Source organism: Branchiostoma floridae, chromosome 3 (genome assembly GCF_000003815.2).
Source record: "Branchiostoma floridae strain S238N-H82 chromosome 3, Bfl_VNyyK, whole genome shotgun sequence".
Classification (NCBI taxonomy): domain Eukaryota; kingdom Metazoa; phylum Chordata; class Leptocardii; order Amphioxiformes; family Branchiostomatidae; genus Branchiostoma; species Branchiostoma floridae.
This window is the reverse complement of record NC_049981.1, coordinates 23,355,783-23,377,690: the sequence shown is the minus strand read 5'-3', so window position 1 is coordinate 23,377,690 and position 21,908 is coordinate 23,355,783. Positions and strand designations below refer to the sequence as shown.

The 21,908-nt window shown below is 41.2% G+C and overlaps 3 protein-coding genes across 3 annotated transcripts in view; 2 read left to right on the top strand and 1 right to left on the bottom strand.

The window, feature by feature from the left end:
* LOC118411757 (leucine-rich repeat-containing protein 69-like) overlaps nt 1–107 on the top strand; it is a 3,096-nt gene extending 2,989 nt beyond the window's left edge. Inside the window, exon 3 of the mRNA XM_035814240.1 lies at nt 100–107. Coding sequence (XP_035670133.1) covers nt 100–107 — 8 coding nt within the window. The remainder of the gene's footprint in view (nt 1–99) is intronic.
* Nucleotides 7–3,109, top strand: LOC118412496 (malignant fibrous histiocytoma-amplified sequence 1 homolog). The gene has a single exon (XM_035815382.1). It carries the CDS (start codon nt 208–210, stop codon nt 2,362–2,364), a length of 2,157 nt encoding a protein of 718 aa, XP_035671275.1. The 5' UTR covers nt 7–207; the 3' UTR covers nt 2,365–3,109.
* Nucleotides 3,110–3,168: 59 nt separating this feature from the next.
* Nucleotides 3,169–21,607, bottom strand: LOC118412495 (protein lin-54 homolog). Its single transcript, XM_035815380.1, has 16 exons — nt 21,444–21,607; nt 19,945–20,059; nt 17,117–17,647; nt 14,841–15,056; nt 13,727–13,909; nt 12,719–12,893; nt 12,107–12,258; nt 11,588–11,692; nt 9,508–9,636; nt 8,996–9,093; nt 8,494–8,568; nt 7,992–8,094; nt 7,274–7,411; nt 6,769–6,968; nt 6,011–6,186; nt 3,169–5,404 (listed from the first exon to the last, which is right to left on the bottom strand). Exons 2-16 carry the CDS (start codon nt 20,005–20,007, stop codon nt 5,388–5,390), a joined length of 2,361 nt encoding a protein of 786 aa, XP_035671273.1. The 5' UTR covers nt 20,008–20,059; nt 21,444–21,607; the 3' UTR covers nt 3,169–5,387.
* Nucleotides 21,608–21,908: the final 301 nt, after the last annotated feature.

Here is a 21,908-nt window from a genome sequence, read left to right as displayed (position 1 = left end):
ATCATGACAGTTCGCGGCGGGATACTGACGTCACTTCCGGATACTTTTGGCACCCTTAGACTCAAAGAGTTAGATTTCTCCTTCAATTTATTTGCGGAGATTCCTAAACAAGTAATCGAAGTCAGTACATTGGAGAAGCTGAATCTCTGCTACAACAGACTTACAAACCTACCTGGCGATGTCCACAAGCTGCAGAAGTTGAAAACTATGATCTTGTATGGAAACGAGATCAAAGAGTTGCCGCCGTCTGCTCTTAAACTGTCCCGACTGGTCATGCTAAACTTAGACCACAACCAACTCACCACTCTACCCGACGACATCGGGAAACTAGAGAGCTTGGAGTACTTGCTCATGTCGGGAAACAACATGGACTTCTTACCCGAGGGGTTGTGTACTTTGAAGAGTCTGTTTCATCTCAACATCAGCGACAACAACGTGGAGGTGCTACCGGCCGACTTTGGCAAACTCCCGCGTTTAAAGAGCGCCAGGCATCTTCATACACATGGTAACCCCCTAGTGCAACCTCCAAGACGCATATGTGATGCGGGTATGGTGGCCATCAGGAGCTACCAGGAGCAACTCCAGCGGACAGAAGTCGTGCGCACGCCACGCATTAAACTCTGTGTCTTTGGAGACAGCCTTGCCGGGAAAACCAGTCTTGTTTACGGTCTGATGTACGGAAAACCCCCAAGAGCAGCCTCTCAAACCAGCCGCACGAGGGTGACCAAGATCAACACGTGGGACACGAAAATGGGCTTGGAGTTCGAGGTCTACGACTTCGGCGGCAACCAGCTCTACAACCTGATGTACCAACACTTCCTGACAGACGGCGCTGTCAACATCGTCACCGTCAACATGCAGTCCTACAACCCCTCGCGGTTCTACAACGCCGTCGGGTACTGGCTGGACCTGCTGAACGCGCGCTCGCCGGGAAGCACGGTGCTCTTGATCGGTACACACGCGGACAAGTGCAAGCCCGAGAAGCTACGGGACAGGTGCGAGGACGTGCAGGCTCAGGTCGAAGTCTTACAGCGACGGCAGCTTCAAGAAGCCCAAGCCCAAGAAGAGAGGGTAGACATCCTCGTGGAAAAGACTGGGAAGCAATCCAAGCCTGGCATCAAGGTGAAGGACATACTCCCGGAATGGGTACGAGAAAGAAGAGACAAAGCTAAAGCACTGCTGGAGAACAGGTTAGAAATTTTCCCCAAACTCATGCCCGTTGGTCTGGGTAAAAACATCCAGGGAATCACAGAACTAAAGAACGAGCTGATGTCTAAAGTGTCTAGCATAGACAAGTTCCCAGTCATGAAGCGGCTAGTCCCACAAACGTGGAGCGACTTACAGAAGGTGCTACAAGACGAACGTCGGAAACCTCGCCTGTGGCTGACATGGCGGGAATGTGTGAGGCTAGGCCAGAGGGTAGGGCTGAACATAGAGAAGCTAAGGCTCGCGCTAGACCACCTACAACTGACCGGCACGCTCTTACGATTCCCGCATGTCCCGAGCCTGTCAGACTATGTTTTCCACCACCCAGGCAAGCTTGCAGGGGTTATAAGAGAAGCCCTAACCCCCAACATGGAAAGCGTCCTCAAAGAAGGCAAGATCCGCTTTCCAGACGTTAGATGGAACGACTTAACAGATGCAATAAGTGTGTTCAGGGACATGAACTTATTGTCAAGTAAACTGTTAGAGGGACTGCTAAAACCCTGTTCGTCAGAGATACATGACGAGAAAGCGTTGGTGTCACTCCTAGAGGCGTGTGAGTTATGTTTTAGTGTAAAAGACGACAGCGTCCAAGAGGTCCTGTTTGCAAGTTGTCACTATTTCCCTGGCTACCAGCAAGCCTCTCAACCAGCCGATCTCATCGACATTTGGTCAGAGGATCTCCCAAATCACCGGGAACAGTTACAGTTAGGGTGTCAGATACGCGGGTTCTGTCCACCGGGCTTGCTTGAGCGTTGGTCTGCAAGGATAAACCGTTTGGTACAGGAGAGAAGAGACTGGAAAGACGGGATGGTCGCGTACAGAGGCGGGGTGCCCTTACTCGTAGAGCGCGTACAGGACGGGGCGAACGTTGAAGTGATCCTATCGACGCGCGGACAGATCAAAGAAGCTTTCCGGATGTGGAACGCGACTTTGCCGCTGCTAACACACCTATTAGAACTGTTAGGCGAGTGGCCAGGGGCACTGTTCTCTACGTACGTCACATGCGCCCACTGCGTCAAGCAGAAACTGGAGAATCCGTACAGGTACCCGGAGGAGAACCTGCACCAGCCGTACGTGGTGGGTATGACCAGCGTTAGGTGCCCCAGGTCTATGTACAAGGACTCCGTATCCGCGATGCTGGTCCATCCACAGTTATAGCAAAACAGAAGGAAAACTGCTTTCCCGAGTAGAACCTCGCACACGAATACACGGGCTACTTTGAGGAGGCTCTAGACTATAGCTAAGGGCACAACCCGCCGTACGTACATTTGTTCGTACGTTTGTTGGGAGGCCACGTATTTATGAAAACGTCCAGGCTGTAAAGGGCAGGTGCGTCGCCCGTACTGGCACGGAGAGGGTACTTATCACTTACGGATCCCAAAAGATTGCCCACGTTTTGGCACGTACGGCGGGTTATGCCCTTAGCTTAACCAACATGTCAGCCAACATTGGGCCTACCAACAATCAGAGAACCGCCTATATGTTTTATCTAGAAGCCGATTCCCTGATTGCTTTACATCTGATTATTCATTCATTCTTTCGTTCGGCTGAAAATACAGGCAGTCAAAGTCGCCCAACTAGGAGAGGCTATTAATTACAAAGGGCTGACTTGCTTAGAGAGCAGAACCACAAGGCGGAAACCTAAGCCATGTTTAGCAGAGCCCTCCCAATGTAGGCCGTATATTGCGAGTACATCATGTGAGTACAAAATCAGCATTAAAGAGACCCTATAAAGCTGAGAAACATAACAGAAGATCAAAACAACGAAAATTTATAAAAAAAAAAGAATACTAATCACCCTGCAATCAAACAAAACAAAACAAAGAATGAGTTACAGTAGAACTTATGGAAACAGCATTCTCAAAGTGAAATGAATAAAGATATTAAACTTGATATTGTGCCATTGTGGTTTCTATTGAATCTTTTTTAGTATAGGAAATTGACGACACTGACCGGTACAAGAAAACATACTATTTAATACAGTTCAATACCTGGTTTTCAGGTCATTTCAAACATGTTGTATACAATCAGAATTTGTTAGTTTACTATTTTAAGATCCAAATATTTAGACTACAGGCATTTATAATGTGTAATCATTGTAACTTGTCACTACCACCCATTCCCTTTGTACAGTCATTTTGACTTTACAATAAGTTTGTCAAACAGGATATGCTATGATGCTATATCCTTATTCCCCTTCCCCCCGAAAGTACCCAAATTTTGTTTGAATTACTGTGGTTTGTAACACTCACTTGGTACTTCAGCTAGCAAGACATTGTAATTAATGCAAGGCTAGACATCAACAATGAATTTCTTGGTTTTCATACTTAAAAATGTGGAGGTTGATAACATGAAAACTGAGCCTGAGTGAAAAGGTACACACAGTTTGTACATAGACAGATTCAAGTTTTCTTCCCACATGTCTTCGTTTTGTCCTCTTGCTTAATTTTCACTTTAAAATGTTTCAAAACCAGGAAAATACATTGGCATAGCTTTATGCATGTAAGTCATTCATTTCATAGCTTTGTCCAATTCACTAATTGAAATTGATAGATTTGAGAAGGCAGTGGCTCTGGGCATGTAAGCATTTGTAGACCTTTCTGAGTTTACACAATGTTGTTTGGGACATGTATATACAATCGCGGACATTACAAATGTTGTGACATAGACAGCAATATAAGCCAACAAAGAATACACGGCACAGCATACCACAGAGTAGTTAGCAGGAAGGCATGCAGTTCCAACCATGCATCTAATACCTACTGTAAATTCATTCAAGGGGCCTTAATTCTGAGGCAGGAGATGGGAAGAAGGCTTTTGCAATGATTGTAAGTTCAAGGATGAAACAATGTTGTGGTACAACAGTAATGCAATGGAGACATATTTGGAGAGGTCTAGGTGAAAATTGCCAGAATTAAACAACAGTGAACAATTTACGATTTAGAGCATACAAAGCAAATACATGCATATGGCTGAGACATTTTTGCTAAATTGGGCGAGACTTTTGTCACAAGACTTAGAGCTCAACCCCAAAGACAACAACATGCAAACATCAAATGGTATTTGTTGTTTGTGACAGCACAGAAAGAGTAATCCACTGAACTTTATACTCTAAGAACTTTCCTACTGTCAGTTCCATTTTCAATTCCAACAAACAATCCTTGCAAACAACATGGTGGAATATCTTCATTAATAACAAAAAAATATATACACATATTTTATAAACAGTGTACCTAGAACAATCCTTTGTTTTTGATTATTACAAACATACAAACAAAACACACATAAAAATACATTCAAGTCTGTAATTCATTATGTAGTAACATTATGACTAATATCTGTACCTACAAAAGATATAGAATAGTAGATTTACTAGTTTTATTCCATCTAATACTGCCATGCTCTCAATTTTCAGATTTGTACCATTAGTTCAAACTGTAATGTGAAACAAAATATTTATCAACACTTCTTCTTATCCGGTCTATGATAAATTTTTGAACTAAATATGAGGAAGAAGTAGTGGAATGTATGGAGTTATATCTAAGGAAGTTAACAGAAATTCAATTGTTTCTTCTATTAGAAAATGAAATCAAGTATTTATCAATAAGAGGTATGATTGTCCAATAGGACTTTTATGCATATTTCTGGGTCCACCTCCAAACTTTGTGACAATTTTGCTCTAGTATAAATTGTTTAGTAGAGTTAAACAGTCCCATTAATTTCAATGGTACATTTTCAATGTACAAAGTCTAAACTTTACTACATATCGATACGCATTATTATACCAACTTTCATGATACAAAAAAAATAAAACAGTTACTTGCTCAGAGAAATAAATAGCAAAGCTTTAGGTCCCTTTTGTGTGAGAAAAGAAAAATGTTTTTGAGTGACACAGTAGTGAATTAAAACAAATAACGAACTATAGTACCTATCTATATATAGTTGCTATTTAACACTTGGCTACAACATTCAATAATATATGTGACATGAAAATTGCTGTCTTCTACATTTCTTCCTTTCTTTTTCCTCCCTTTAAGTGCTTTAGCTACACATGACAAGAAATTTCTTATTTACAGGGCACCCTTGGAAAGTAAAATCAGATCATTGTGACCTGGTAGATTATATACACTGTTGCAGTTTGTAGGTGATCTGCTAGGCGGAGCTCAATCCTCTGTGGCGCTTCATTGATTGTTAGGAGCTGTGGAAAACAAAAGTGTTATTCATTTGAATCTGCAAATTATATAAAGTTTCAGAAATCAATGTAAGCTTACTTGTCCATCAGAGGCATTGAATTGCACAGGCATTTGAAACAGATCAATAAAATTATTCAATATAAAAAGTCAAGTACATGTACAAGTAAAACCTCTTATGTCATAATAAAAGGAGAAAATCACAGTGGAACATACACATGTGCTGTATACCAGGTTGTATTTAAAATGAATCAGTATGCTAGTATATCAGAACATATCAATCCATTCAACTTTAATTGAAATGAAAGATCATGTAAGGAAGTACCATTTCAGAACTTTGTGTATTTACTGCACATTTTAGACAGCATCATTCATGGAATCCTTAACACATATAGAAGCAATGTGAAATCAATATATCAAATGCGATCAACTTGGTAGGAACATTAAAATCAATAGTGGTGATATAAAAACATTAAAAACCTGAACAAATCAGATGAAGTCTCTCTAACACGTACACACACACATACACACACATACAAACACAGTAATGAAATCCTACCCCGAGTTATGATCATACTAGTAGTTGTCAAATTGACTCTACAGCTCCTACTAACCTCTAGTTTTCCCAGCAGAGTGGATGATTTGAAGCAGACATCTGCCGAACTCCTCTAGAACCATGCGCTCCATTATCGCAGGCGAGCAGTTCGCCTTCTCCGCCTCCTCTGCTTGTGCCAACAAGCACGAACACGTGGCCTCCGCGACATCTCGGGTCACAAAGGAGAAGGGGAGCCTACAGCGAGAAAACAGTCACAACCTGTTAGGACATCATAAAGTAAATTGTTTTAAAGATATCTAGAACTTAGTTTAATGGTAGGAATAAAAAGGAAGTGTTAGCAATGTTCTAAGTTGCAGTTGTAACGATTTGTGTCATGTGTTTGCAAATAAATGACTATAAACACATTTTTTTGGTTGGTGCATATCAAATTGTCTTTATGTTAGCACCAAGTGGCATAAAAAATACCAACGTAAATTTGCAGGGACTTCATTTGGTGAAAGAAGAGGACTGGAGATTTTCTTAGTGTTTTATGTATGCAAAAGAATTCACCCGGAGGGGATACCTGGTGCATCCCTGTCTTGTATTCAGCTAGAAGAAAGGGTATGCCACTCTGTCAGGAGCCATAACAGTGCTGTAATACACCGCATGTCTATACTACTACTAAATAGTTGAACAACTTTGTAGTATAGCAGTAATACATAAGAAAAACATTTTAAAAATGCCATTGATACATGATGGAGACTATCACCACAGGTAGATATAAGACCACCGCATACATTTCAACATTTACTGTATACAAAAAGCCAACCATCCCACCTTTCCCCTGCAGTATTCACTGCCGGCGGTCTGGCGGGGATGTCCTGTATCTGTGATGACAGTTTGGTCTTGGCCGCGGTCTGCTGCTGAACTCTGACCTCCGCAGCATCTGCCAGGTGCATCAGCGTCTTGCGCTCTGGGCTCTCCTCAAAGTTCTTGCAGCCCACACACTTGCAAATGCTGCTGCACATGATTTTAGCCTGCAAAGAAGGAACATGAAATACTGAACCTTTGAACTGGGCCCAAAAGCTTCTCATGTTGTTTGCTGAGTGAACAGTAAAACTTAAAGTATGTCTAAAAAATAAACAAGTATAGACATAGCATTACCCAAAGCTAAATCCTTTCACATTTTGGACATATCTTATACACAAAATGTAACAACAATTTTCAATACTACATCACAAGACTTAGTTGTTTAGTGAACATAGTTATACAAATCTCAGAGGAAAAAGATATTGTGGTAAATTGATGAGCGATATTATTTGTGTACATGAGTTTTACTTACTTCATAACATTCGCAGTAGTTCTTCAGACAGCCAGATCTCTTGCAGTTACAGCCCTTGTTGTGCCTCCTGTCCCCCTCCCCCTCCTTACCCTTACCAATCTTGGGGTGGAATGCATACGGGTTCCTCTCCAGACAGGCCTGCAGTGACACAGCAAGGGTAGGGTCATTGTTACCATGTAGATACACTTGTTCAAGGGTGATGAAGTACCCTTACTGCCAAACAGAGCATTCTCTAAAGTAATGTTGTTCTTCAAGAGTTATACAATGCAGTTACTGTTGTATCATTCCAGCCTGGTATTTATCCTATCACGCATGCAGATATGGTTTGTTCTTGCATTGCAGGAAAATTCCAGCCCTTTGAGATAATTGATCCTAATGTCCTGCATCATTTTCGGAATTGACTATTCCTCATAAGCAGTGTAAAAGGGATCCAACTTCTGAATACATGTTTGAACCCTGTTAGCAGGCTGTAACAAGGACCGCGTAACTTTGGGGCAAACATAACTCTCGCATATATCCTATATAATCAATCAAATACCATTTGTTTCTCAATTTTCAGGAAATAGACTATTGGCAAAAGAAGGTACCAGAGGAGCAAAATGGAGTTAGAATAGGTTGCGCTGCTACCTTTTGTGTTTGACAAACTCACATGAAAGGCGATTTATAGATTAATAAAGGACCAGCTGTACCATGGAGCTGATGTTTTTTAAAAACATACCTTGATTGACTTTGCCCTCTCAGCCTCATGCTCCAGGTTGTTAAAACAGTTATTACAGTTGCAGTTGTTGCAAAACTCCCCGTTAGCGAAGCAGTCACAGTACCTTGGGAAAAACAAGGCACTTTAATATGCAGACCTACAACATTTGATTCTACAAAAGGAATCCTATCATATAGAGATACAAAAAGCAAAATATTGTCTATTGTCACAGCAAACAAAAGCGAATCTACAGTAGCCAGAGTTCGTCCTTCAATGATACATAAGACCTTTAACCTGGAATGGGGACATCTACTGTATTAATGTCAACATGGGAACAATGGATCCTTCTTAACTTCCATAAGACACAAGTTGAAAGTACTGCTAGACTACTCTTCAACACAGCCTTCATCAAAAAGCCTGTGGAATAAAAGACCTGGTTGTATACGAAGAATATTGTTACTCAGCATGAAAACATATTGACTTCTTTCAATAAGAATGCAGCAGCACCAAGTATGTTACTCACAGTTTCAGACATTGTGACTTGGTGCAGTTACATGGCTTACGGGGCCTGGTTCCAACCTGCTCTGTGTTGAGTGTGCTAAGGGACAAAAACAAGTTTTAGATACATATTTCTAATCTGTTGATGAAGTTTAGACATTCATAGGTGATAGGAAAAGCAAGGTAAAGGGCACTCCTAAATTGGGTAAAATTCCACAACTGTTTTACAGACAACTAAAACATCTGGCTGTTTCCATATTTTAGCCAGTTGCTAGGGTAACTGTTGCTTTGTATGAATATTTCTAATCATCAGTACTGAACTGCCATGCATTCATAAATTTGTGTACAATTCCAAATTTGATTTCACAATACCGTACAAATGTACAAAGCTGATGACGGACAGGTGAACTAGAAAATAACCAATAAAATGATAATGAAATGATCTTTCCCACAGAAGACTTGTCTTCTTTGTTGACTTCAATTCCCAACAAACTAACTAAATATATGAAAAAAGAAACAGTATTTACCCGTTGACTTGTTGACGAGGCTGTGTGGCAGTCGTGGCTTGGAAGTTGTTTGTTGTGATGGGGACATAGCTAGTGGTGGTGCTGGGCTGCTGTGATACCTGGGGATGAGGAGAACCTTCTGAGTATCTTTTGCACTATAACATGTAAACAATGGTACAGCACGTGCATTGGACAGCCGTAATATGAGATAAAAGCTTCTCAGTTCTGATTTTGAAAGCTGCAATGTTGAAAGAAATTCAGGCAACTTCACTAAGTCAACCAAGGTCCCCAAACCCTATAGTTTAGATGAGGATGGGACTAGGTGAGGTGAGCTGACAGTAAGTTGTCAAAAATGATGTTTTCAGTTTTTGCAGTGACTTCTAATACCACAAACTCATCACTCTGCCACTCACTGCCATAAACATATGATTTATATTCTTTGGAAAACTGCTCCCTTAAAACACTGCATACATCTCCTTTCCTCTCCTTCAGCAAAATTAAGAATCAACAAACTTAAAATGAATTTACAGTACCTGTTGAACGTACTGTGCAGGAACCACGGCGTACGCAGTCTGTACCCCTCCTCCTTGCTGATTAGCTCCTTGGTTAGACACAAGAAAGGTGCCGGGCGGGAGCTGCGATATGTTGGGCACAGACGTCAGCTGAAACAGAGACAGAAATTTTATCGTCTATTTTACATTCTTGCCAGAAGGCTAGCAAGTAACAGGAAAAATTCTAACAACATAACTGTGACTACTTTAATTCAAATGCTTACTCTGAACTTAAATCTGAACTTGTTAGGTTTGACTTTTTTTTTAACAGTGGAAGATGAAATATCCTGCTCTTTCTGAAATGAGTGATTCTTTGAATGATGTTTCCATAATACAATATAGTTCCCTTAACACAGCTCAAAAGTGAATATAGTTTTGCTTTAAGAACAGATCACAACTCTGGATTAAGCCAGGACATGGTACTTTTTAAAATGGCTTGAAAGCCTAATTTCGTGAAGCTAGATTTTTGTATTTAACCCTTAAACTGCCAGAGTTCCAGCCCTATAAAATGCTATTAGTTCCAATGTTGGACGCTGACCACCGAAAAGAGACCCAAGAACAAGGTTAAAGCCCCCAACTTCCGGGGTTCGTGCGCTACACGCGCGCAAAGCTGCTACTTCGGGGGAATACGCTATCCCGGTTATAACCGGGCAGGGCACACAGGGCATGTATATGTGTGCCAGATATATCCGGGTTTGGCAGTTTAAGGGTTAAGTTTCTTTGTTTGCTGGCGCTTGTTTCATATAGTTACAGACAGTGTTTTAATCATATATATGGTATGAACTTAACATGTTCTAACCATTAACACATCAATAAAACAAGCTTTGATGCATTTACTAGTAGGTTGTGATTAATATAAACTCTTTTAATTCTGTCAGGCACCGTAAGAAGGCGGCATAAAACATGGTGTATTCAAAGAGTTCTTCTAATGCCGCATTGGTAATCCACTCACTTCAAACACTCATATGTTCAAGACATTTTTGAGTGGGCCTCAATAGTGTGGTGGTCTTAGGGTGCCCTGTGGAATAACTTAATAACAGTTGATTTAACCCTCAAACCACCGTAGCTTTTTTGTGACGTAGATTACCGTATGGGGTCAAAACTGACCCCAAAACTTTTTGTACAAATACAGTTTTTTGTGTGAATCTTTTTGTGATTTGTATATATGTATAGTTTCATTAATCTATGTGGGACAGTCTGACATGATTAGGTGAGAATACTTCTAGCTCATTATCATAATTCATGCAAAAGATCATGAGGACCACATTTTGCACCAACGCTATTCAGACCGGGAAGGAGGTTTTTGATGCCTGTACCAGCTTCAATGCCATATAGCGGCTGAATGGCTTATGCTAGGGCCACCAAACTTGGTATTTTTTTAGAAAATGTTGATAGCAAACATTTTCAGTGAACAAAGTATGTTCATCATTTTTTATGTTGCCATGGCAACGGAATTCTGACAGACATATTTATTACGAAATTTTCTAATTTTGTACTAAACATTTAAGTTTTAAGGTTTTCTTGGCAAATAACAATTGTTTATCACATCTTATAAAATACAACATAAATTTCAGGACTCAATATTCGTAATTTATGCTAATTTGATGACGTCATCAGTCAAAATCCAAGATGGCGGCCGATATTACCCAGATGACGTCATAATGTCGTCATATGACATGATAATAGCACAAAAATTGCTACAATAATTTTGGCTTACATGTACATCATTCCCTGAAAATTTCGTGATCCTACAATAAGTAGTTTAGGTGTGGGTCGCAAAAGTTTGTTTAAAAAAATGCTGGGGTCAGTTTTGACCCCACTGGACCATGCATAAACTTTCGAGGATAACTTAATCAACAATGAGTCAATCTCGGCAAAAACGTATAAAAAGTTATAGGACAGATATACAAACAAACTCCTGAAAGGAAATTTGTTTTCGACCAGAAATGACAGAATGGCACACATTGATATACGCCTGGGGTCAGTTTTGACCCCATACGGTGGTTTGAGGGTTTTAACATGTAGGTATCAAGCAAGACAAGACTGTTGTAGTTGTACCAACCTGATTAGGGCGTATCTGTTGAAAACTGGTTGCTGGCATGATGATTCTCTGCTGTGGCATGGCTACAGACACTGGCACCTGTCCTGTAAGGGGCTTGGACTGGATCTGAGCAAAGAAACATATCCACTCTTACTACAACTTTGCAAAAAATATATACAGAAATATTCTAAGGTTCCCCTTCTTTTCTCTTAACATTTGAATAGGAACAAAGTTTTAAACTTCTAAAAGAAATCTTGTGGTTCTTTCTTGAGTTATGTTCTATCAATGCTACCAACAAAGGCCCCTTCAGTTTCACAGCAAAAGGGGCCAGATCTACGCCACTTTTTCCGTAACCATAGAAAAACAAAACAATGTATACAATGTTCAACAAAAAGGTGCTACGGTTTCATGACAAGCTGTTGGTGGGCCAGACCTATGCTACTATTTTTGCTAACAGTAACAATAAAAAACAAACAAGTTGAGTCTGCATATAATTTTTCCTCAGTAGATTATGCTTATTCCAGCCATTTGTGTACCTACCGGAGCCGGGGCTATGGGAACGTTTGCAGGTTTCATCTGGATGGTCTGTATGACCTGTTTGGGCTGCACAGCTGCTGTAGATGTTGTGGCAGGTGCAATGGCCACCGTCCTGTTCACCTGGCCAGCTGTCACCATGTTGGGCTTACTCATAACTGGAGGGAGAAGAGTTGCGCACGTGTTAAGCATTCACAATGGCCGCTTTCATAATGTAAGTCCAGATTGGTGACTCTACACTTGTTAAGAAAAGTTACCTGCCAACAGCTCATTTCAAAGAGCAGTGCAATGAACATATACACAAAAAAAGTTCCCTAACAATTAGTATGAACAAGTAATATTTTCTTGTAATGTAACTAAGTATGCCAAGTCATAGTACAGAGCTAATTTCAGGCTCTTTTAATGACAGCATGTTAAGCCACATCTATTTAATTTGTTAAAAATGAAAAATGCCCGAAAAGGAAGATCAGCGAGATGTTTTGATCATGGACGGTTACAAGGAGCAAATATATAGTTCAGTGCAAGTCTTCCTCATATCTTCGTCTTGCTATGTTTTACTTTAGAATGTCCTGGAACCAAGAAAATGAATCGGAATGTCACCAATCAAGTGGCACCTACCTGAAGGATTGGAGGTTAGGCTGGGGGCTGCTGTTGTCGTGGTGACCAGTCGGACGTACTGGAACTTGGAGCCGGGCACGTGGATCTGCTGCACGTTGGGCGGGGTCGCCAGGCGGATGCTCTGCACCGGCTGCTGCACCTGCACAGGTGCGCCCGCTGGTTTGGCTGTGGTCACCTGTTAAAATATCAAACGCCAGTTTAAGTCTTTGAAGGTAAACCTGACATAGGATTAAAGCTCAAAATCCATTTTTGGAAGTAGGTGCACTGTTGCACGTACAAACGTTGAGTGTACAAAATTCTATACAGTACGACTCCAAGCATGACTCCATCGCCAGCTGGTTTGGCTGTGGTCACATGTCAAACAATCAAATATCTGTGTAAGTCTTTGAAGGAAAACCTGACATAGGATTAAAGTGCTCAAAATCTATTTTTGGAAACAGCTGCACCTAGACGTGTTTATTTGTTTATTTGAATTCATCACACAGTGATTGGGAGGGCAAAACAGGTTCGAACAACCTTTACAAGTTGCCCTCCCTCACATAAAAATGACACCAGTACATACAAATCAATAACATACAAGCAACAACATCAATACATACAAACCTAGTAAAAGTTATAGTAAAAATTCTGTACGGTATGAGCATGAATATCAAATACCATCGCTAACTTCAAAATTTTGAACTAGTAAATACAACAAAGGTTTATCATTTTTCGTGAAATAAAGAATATGCTTGTATACTAATTGTGCATTAGCACCTTTCTTTACATATGTAACCCTGTAGGTGCACTGGTACATTTTCAGGTACACAAAAGTGCATACACACCCAGTATTTCCAGCCCTTGATTTATTTAGTAGTATTGATTTTTTTTCTTAAAAATTTTCTAGTGGGCCTATATATGGCAACCTATCAGTTCTTTTCAAAGTTAAGGATACAGTTGCACCTATGCTACAAATCATTAAAAAACATAACATAAAACCACTGCAATTGTCTCCAGTTGAGTACCTACCATTGTGCCTGGCCTGATAGCCAGTTTGGTTGGGGACATGATGTGGGTCGTCGTCCCGGGGAGAACCTTGGACAGGGTGACCACTACTGGACCACCGCCGGACACCGCTCCAGTAGTAGCCACCACCGGGGCAGGAGCTATCCGCTTAGGAGGGGAGGTCATACTTATTGGTACCACAGTCACCTGGAGTCAAAAATGGAATAAAGACATCATCATACAGGGCTCGAAATACTGTGTGCATGTGCACCCAGGTGCACCCAAAATTGGAGCTGTGCACCCAATCTTTTTCAGTGGGTGCATTTTTCTTAGGTTTATGTATGGAAAGATATCGAGTATACTACTATGTCTAGTATACATCATGATCATATTCTTGACATCTAAGTGTTAGAAAGATGAATAAAAATGTCTGTCATGTTACTTGTTTAAGAATTTGATAGCTTATTACTAAGTTTTGTTATTAGGTTTTTTTGACATTCTACTTAAATCTAAGTGGTGCCCCTCAAAATTTTTTGAGTGCACCTAATTCCAAAAATGAATTTCGAGCCCTGTCATACATACATAGAGACATACATAGTCATCTCACTGCCTATCTTTGTGAATTCAACAAGTTAACCTCTTGAAGCCCTACATGTTGAAATAAAAGGACTGAAGACACTGTAAGTGTTGAAACTGTTTTATTTTTGAATTTGAGGAAATCTGTTCCATAAATATGTCTACTGTACCACAGATTTGTTTCTTTGAATTTATCAAGGAAGCAGAAATAACCAAGTATTTTCCTCCTTGCACAAAATAAAACAGCAAATGGATTTTCAGTAGTTTTCATAATGCCACTTGTCCTCTCAAATTCAGTGTTTGGCTCTAGCGAAAAAAAGGTTGAAAACAATTGCATTTGTCATTCCAGATGGTGGCATAAAGCTGGCAGTCCTATATATGTATGGGGAGGTTCAAAAGCCCAACACGCATACTTATCAAGACGAGTAGGGGTGATCAGGAGTCCTTGGTTAAATACGGAAGTTGCAGCAAAGCCAAATTGCATTACTAGCCAATAAAAAAAAAGAAAATGTTTCGTCCTCAGTCGACAAGAAAGACAGACAGGCCAGGACATGGTACTGACCTTTGTTGGTGTCTTGAGCGGAGAGATGGGGACTTTATTAGGAGGAGGCTGGGCCTTGACCGGGGTACCGGGTGCCATACTGATGGGTGACGCCGGCAGGACTTTTGTGGGAGACTGTAGCGTTGCCTGAGTCACGACCTGGTGCGGAGTCGTGGCTGTGGTCACCACCGTCGTCGTGGCAATGGCATGGCCAGATGCAGTCTTAGTTATGATAACCTACAAGTGACAAACTTTAATGTTACAACTGTGAAGATAACATGAGAAAATGCTGAAGTATTACAAAAAGTGATAAATTAGTGCAAGAAGCTTAACGATAAGAACCTTATGATAACTAGAAAGGCAACATTTGAGAAAATGCAGGATGTTTCCTTTCGATTAATAATTTGCCTTTTACGAAACCAATACAGGTTTTGTAATTGCCTGACAATTACCTGTAATTACCAATACAGGTCAGTGTTCTCACCAGGCCTTTTCAGCATAGCGGGACGATACGCTGTGGGCTGGAAAAACGACGCTGTAAAAAGCCCGCTACGCTGCTTTTTCATCCAGCGTAGCGGCAAGAAAATGGGGAAAAAAAGAAAAATATTGTAGTAAAAATACATAGGCACGCGCCAAGCACGCGCCTTCGCTGTTTCAGGAAGTTATCAACTCGATGGGAGGTGTTTTACAGCACCGGCCCGCCGTACCGCTGTCTCGCAGCCCCTCCCACCCGGGACCACCCTTGCGTTCCCGCGGATATCCAATGTAAACAGAGTGGCGAGAGGGCCTTGCCCGCACGTGATTAGCGGGGTGGGATCCCTTCCCGGAACAGCCAATGTGTATAAGATTTCCCGCGAATGTCCTTATTTGGGGAGGCTGTTACCAAGGACGTTATTTCTGTTACTAGTAGTACTTTGCGTCATTTCTTTTTCAGTACGGAAAATATTATCAATTCTTTCTGACACATTTATAGAGCCAGAACGGGTCGCGTTTCCAAATTTCCTGTTCTAAATTTTGCATGTGCCGCACTGCGTTCGCGCCAAAAAAAAATGTAAAAAGAGTAGCGAGTACGAGTGGGCCTTGCTGCGAGTGATCAGTGGGGTGGGATCCCTGCCTGGAACAGCCAGTTCCCGGGGAATGTCCTTATTTGGGGAGCTGGGTTGACCAACATAGGCTGTTACTGGTAGTTGCGTAATTTTTATTTCAGCGCGGGAAATAGAATCAATTCTTTCCGACATAATTCTGGAGCAAGAGCGGGTCGCTTTCCCAAAATTTCTGTTCTAAATTTGAAGCTCTTTGGTTCGGCAACCGTAGGATACAAACCATCGTAAGTTTGTATGTAAAAGCCGGGGCGCTACTTTCGCTGGCAAGCCTCGCCATGTAGCCCCGCCCACAAACCGCCAGGGCAGTGTCGGCACCTTTCCGACTTCATCAAAGGGCCGCCGGCTATCAATCAAACGTGGCTGTTGTTTACAGTTTCAGTCATGTGCCGTGTGCAAGTTTACAGCGAACTTCATGCTACGTTATATTACATTCCTTGGACTTTCTTTCCCACAGCGGTGCTTCGACAAAATATTTATTAGACTGTAACACTGAGTCCCACGTGTTTTAAAGAATGGAATCTGACGCGGAACAGCGGTTTTTGCCGAGTATTTTTCTTTAAACATGTCCGTGGGAATATCGTCTAAACTCTAACGGCGAGGCGGCGACGCAGGGATATCAGACCGTCAACAAAAGTCGCACGGCGGCTAACAGCGAAGATACTAGCGCTATAAATAAGCGCTTCAACTTCGGATGGCAACCAGGACAATATTTTTAAGTACCGTTGAGCTGAGTAAAGTTTGTCGTTTATGAGTTTTTAGTTGTCTTTGAAGCTTGACCCGAAATATTGTTACGTCAAACTGCTGAAGAGAAGTTAAATGACCGCTGCGATTATCGTAGATATGGCCCTAAAAAATGATGAAATAAGCCTTCTCAATAGCCTAAAATGCAAGAGCTTCCGGGTTGGCTTCGCCCCCTGGGTCCCCCCAAAGGGGCTCTGTCCCTGGACCCCGCCGGGGGCCTTCGGCGGCCCCCGAACCCCTGCCCCAACGCTGTGAAAAAATCCTGGCGAGAACACTGCAGGTTTTACTATAGCCTGTAATTACCGAGACAGGTTTTACTATCCCAAACCTGTAACTGTTGTAACAGCTAAAATGCTGATGCCTGAAGTGATCAATTCATGACAGAAGAAAGAAGAGGAAGAACACATCAACAAAACAATATGTTTCCCCTTCTCCACGATAAAAGTGATATACCTTGGTTATGACGGGCGGTCCTGTGCTTGACGCTGGTCTCTTTAACACTGCCTGTACTGTGCGTACCGGCTGCTGGGAGGACTGTGCTGTCATGGTCATACTTGAGGCTGGGGCAAGCATCACAGTGTTCCCCCCCATCCCCACTGCCGACACAGTCTGTAAGGCTTGGGACACCGCCAGCTGACCTATACTCTGAGCTACAACAGGCTGGGCGGCGCTCGCGGACTGCACCAAGAGCGGCTGCTGTACCGTTCCATGCTGCGTGACCTGCAGGTCGGCCTGCTGACTGACGACCCCCGTGTCTAAGGACGAGGTGTCGGGCAGGTCTGCCACGGCTTGCGTCTGCTCCCCAAGGATGCTGGACACCTGTTCGGCTGACAGCTGTGTCATGGGGTCTGTCTGCAGCTGTCCTGAGTCCACAGATACGGAACTGATCAGGGCCTCCGTGGACAGGGCCAGTAAGTCCTGTTCTGTTGTCAGAGAACCCAACACATCCTGTCCGAGGTCTATACCACCTCCCGTGCTAACACCCTGGAAAAAAACCCATCATCAAACATTGTGACAACAGATAGTTTATTAACATGATATGATATAAAAGTAGACTGCTTTGCATCATGACTTGATGTAGCTTAGTATGCATATTATTAATATCAAAATGCTTACAATAGACAAAATCAACACATTCTTCATGTTTCTGTCAATGGGAAAAATATATAAATGACCACTGAGGTCATATGGGCCAGGTGGTCCTTATGTGGTCACCTGTACGACACAGATCTACCATCACAAAACTAAGAATCAGTTGCCACAAATTACGAATCGAATCAGGAAGACATAACCACATGCCAATTTTGTAGTTTAGGGAAAGTAGATGATGAAGTACATTTTACTATGGATTGTCCTTTGTATGATAGCGATAGGAGCATTTTATTTGACTATGTGTTAAGTAAATATCCCCACTTTAGATACTTGAATAGTAAAGAGAAATTTATATTCTTGATAGCTTTTGACAAACCAACTCTAACCAACCATACAGCTAGCTACATTTATGCAATTACCAAGAAGCGAGAGGAAGTCGAATGTCCTAGAATAGATTAGACGCACATCTTCATATATAGATGCGTATGATTGTTTCCATTGTTACATATATGTGATTCTTACCGTGTGACCTGTACTTAGCCCAGTGGGGCAAAAATGTGCAATAAAGGTCTTCATTCATTCATTAAAACCTGTAATGAAAATTACCTTTATTTTTCATACGGGTAATTACTTGTATGCTTGCATATTGCATGCTGTGAGCTTTGTCTCTTGTTTCTCCCTCCAGGTTATGGCTATAGGTTATGGCCGCATCATCTATTACATGCCAGTACAACCCGCCTTACAACCCTGTAATCAGCTTCATATGCCAATGGGTACATGTATTACCTTTCTCAGTTTGTAAATCATTATGACACCGATTTATATTCATGAGTCAGGATATAGAATCGAATTTCTGTAATGCAAATTCTTATTGTTATGCTTCACATTATACAAAAACTGAAATAGAGTAACTCAGAGGTCTCTAGGGAAAAAAATGTGCAAGGGAATATAGCAACAGAGCAGGTAAATCTGAATTTTATGCTTGTTACTGTTAAGAGGATGTGTTCCTATCCATGGGGATAAATGAGGAGTTTGCGCATGAGGCACAGTGCCCCCCCCCCCCCCCCCTAGAAAAAACAACAACTGGTAACTGAAGAAGGGTAATTTGGATGTTGTTCTAGACTTTTAAACTATAAAAGTAATCTCCATATGTCATTTTATCATGCATGTAAGTATTGTCTACATGGACAAAGTTGCGTGAAAGTGCGGTGTGAAGACTAGCCGACTGCTGAATACACCTGTGTCAGGGATCCCAGCAACAGTATAATCAAATACTATAGTATATACCACTTCCAGGGCTGGACAAGTTTTCTAAAGTTCACTTGTCCTATCGGGCAAGTACATAAAAAAATTACTTGCCCGAACCATCTTTTCACTTGCCCAAAATTTAAATGACATTTCTTTACATATTTTCACTTCCGAGCAGTGACCACCAATCATGTCTTCCCTATCCTTATAATGCATTTAATGGCAAATAGAAGCTGTCAAAAGTCACCTACCTGACGTTTCGTTCTCGAAAAACTAACATTGAGAGGGTAGCCCGGCTTCTAAAATGTCCATTCTCAACTTTTCGGAACTTTCTGACCACTGGAACACATGTGATTTGCATCCAAACGCAACTCGGTGACCTTTGACCCCATCTGGCACTACAATGACAGCTACATAACAAACTTCTTTCTAGTGTCCAGGCACCCAAAACAGGCTTGAAAGTCTGGTTTTTTCGACATAATAAAAAACCTACAACCCTTACCTGTAGAATACAGCTCCAAGATGCCAACATTTCCAAAGAAAAACACATCTTCTGATACTTTTAAAAATCAATCCTGAGGGGACTCACCGGGGACCTTCTGCGCAGCCGTCAATTAGGGTCATTGCCCTTCCAGCAATGCAATTCTTTTATTATTGACTCAATTTTTCTGTGCTGACCGATGCTACATGCCATGACTGTGAAAAGTAACAAGTATATCAAAATCTCACTCATGGAAAAATCTTACTTGCCCAATCAGGCAAGTGGGCTAGGTCATGCACTTGCCCGAAAAGCACTTTAACTTGCCCTGGACAATAGGGCTAGTGGACTTGTCCAACCCTGACCATAAATGTAAAATCTATAAAACTGGTCTGTTTGTATCCACTATCTATACAGTATATGCTACAGTCAATTATGAAGCATACACAAGTAGTTTCTATACCTCCATGTTGGGTTTGGTCACAGGTGGAGGTTGTGTTGAGTCCTGTGGTGTTCCTCCATCCATGGGCAGCAATCACAAAGTAGGTAGTCCTCTTCTCACAAACAGTCTAAGAACACTGAAAGAGATGGTTTGAAATTCTGATTTGTATCACATCATTTTCCGACAAAGTAATACTGTTCATTAATCTAAACACTAGTTTACATTTATTTTCACAGGGAAGTGCCAAGTGAAAAGGAAGTTTTTGTAGTGTTTGAAGTTTGCAGAACAATACTGTAGTAGAAAAACACATGGTGCAATGATGTCGCTGTGGACAAACCATCATAAAAACCTTACAAATTCAGGTAGACTGTAGCCTGGATTCCAGACCCCAAGCCAGGCCTGTGTAGGCCCTGGAAACAGCCTGGCATCCAGGCTAGGTAGACTGATTTACATGCTCATGCAATAAATTTAAACCTCTTCTTCATGTGAAAGATCAACTTGAGAAAAACAAACTTCACTATAGTTTATCCAAAATACATTGAAAATTTTAGTGAGAACAAAATATGACAATATGATATGGTTTCAGATGTTTTTCTCCATTTGAATCTACATATTATTACAAGTTACAACTACTATGTCATTCTGTTTCTAAACAGTTTTAGATGTTATCACTATCAGTTTATACTATATGATCTAGAGGTTGCATACATTTTTCATTAGTAACAGATTATTGATTTTGAATCTACGTACAGCATTTTAGTGCAAATTGTTCCAATGTGCCAGCATGTCAATTGATCTATAATTACAGATTCTATTTTTGGAACTCATTTACAATCAGCAACCACAATTTTTAAAAGAAAAAAAAATCCTGGTTTTCCTTTAATTTTCATAAAAGTTTGCAGACCATCAGATGATTGGAAAATTATGTTCGTCTTAATATTTTTCATGGAAATCATAGATTTTATAGAACTTCAGAACTTGACACTCAGGAAGAAGAAACAAAATTATATAACATGCATGACAATTGAGTACCTTTACTTAAGGAATCAAAACACTTTAAACCGCAAGATGAAATGTGGCAAAAACTTCTAATCAACACCAGCATTCTGGTTCGATGCTGCGTATTCAGCATATTTTTGTGCAGCCCAAAAATGACCCTCAAAACATCGGGCCAGTCCGGTGCCCTTGTGATCTCAATCTACATTTGTTTGTATTTTTACAGGCATAGTTATGCGTCCACATGTCTACACTGACCAACCGGTTTGCAAAAAGTATGGAAATTTAGTCCTTTTTGGTGGAAAAGTGCACCATCTGTGCCCGATTCTCAGTTTCAGACGATCAGACAGAGTGATCACCACCACCATTTGCCATTTTGCTGCTTCGTGTTCTCGCGCGGTTTGGGTGATGATGACCCGGCATACACCACTCCCGTTTCCTCAGCCTCAGGAAAACAACCGCTCCCAGAACGAAACCACACGGTCTACGCGACGTTTAACCTGTCGTGCGAGGTGAAAACCTACCTGGAGACGGAAAATGAAGCTGGTGAACTTCAGGTCTTCAGATCGACGCTGTTTGTTCAAAATCACGCGCCCACCATTACTAACCCATAATATGCTGCAACGTCTACGCGGAGCCGGGCCGCCCACTGCATTGTGGGAAGGGTGCGGATTTCAAGACCCCATAACCCAAAATATCCTTTCTTTGAGGAAAAAAACTAGTAAACTTTAGTTTGCCAAATGTCGTTGGTGACATAACGTTAATGTATTGGCAACCTTAATTATTTTAATGAGATAAGTTGAATGAAAGTGTTTTTTTTAATGTAAAGATATCAGCACATCTAGATTTAATTAATGATAAAGAATATATTCCCTGATTAAAATAAACGTGGTCTTTCTGACAAAATTTGTTGTCATTAATCTTTTTCACATAGAATAAATCATATGCACTAAAAATCAAATGGTTTTCGGAATTCCATTGACTTGGAC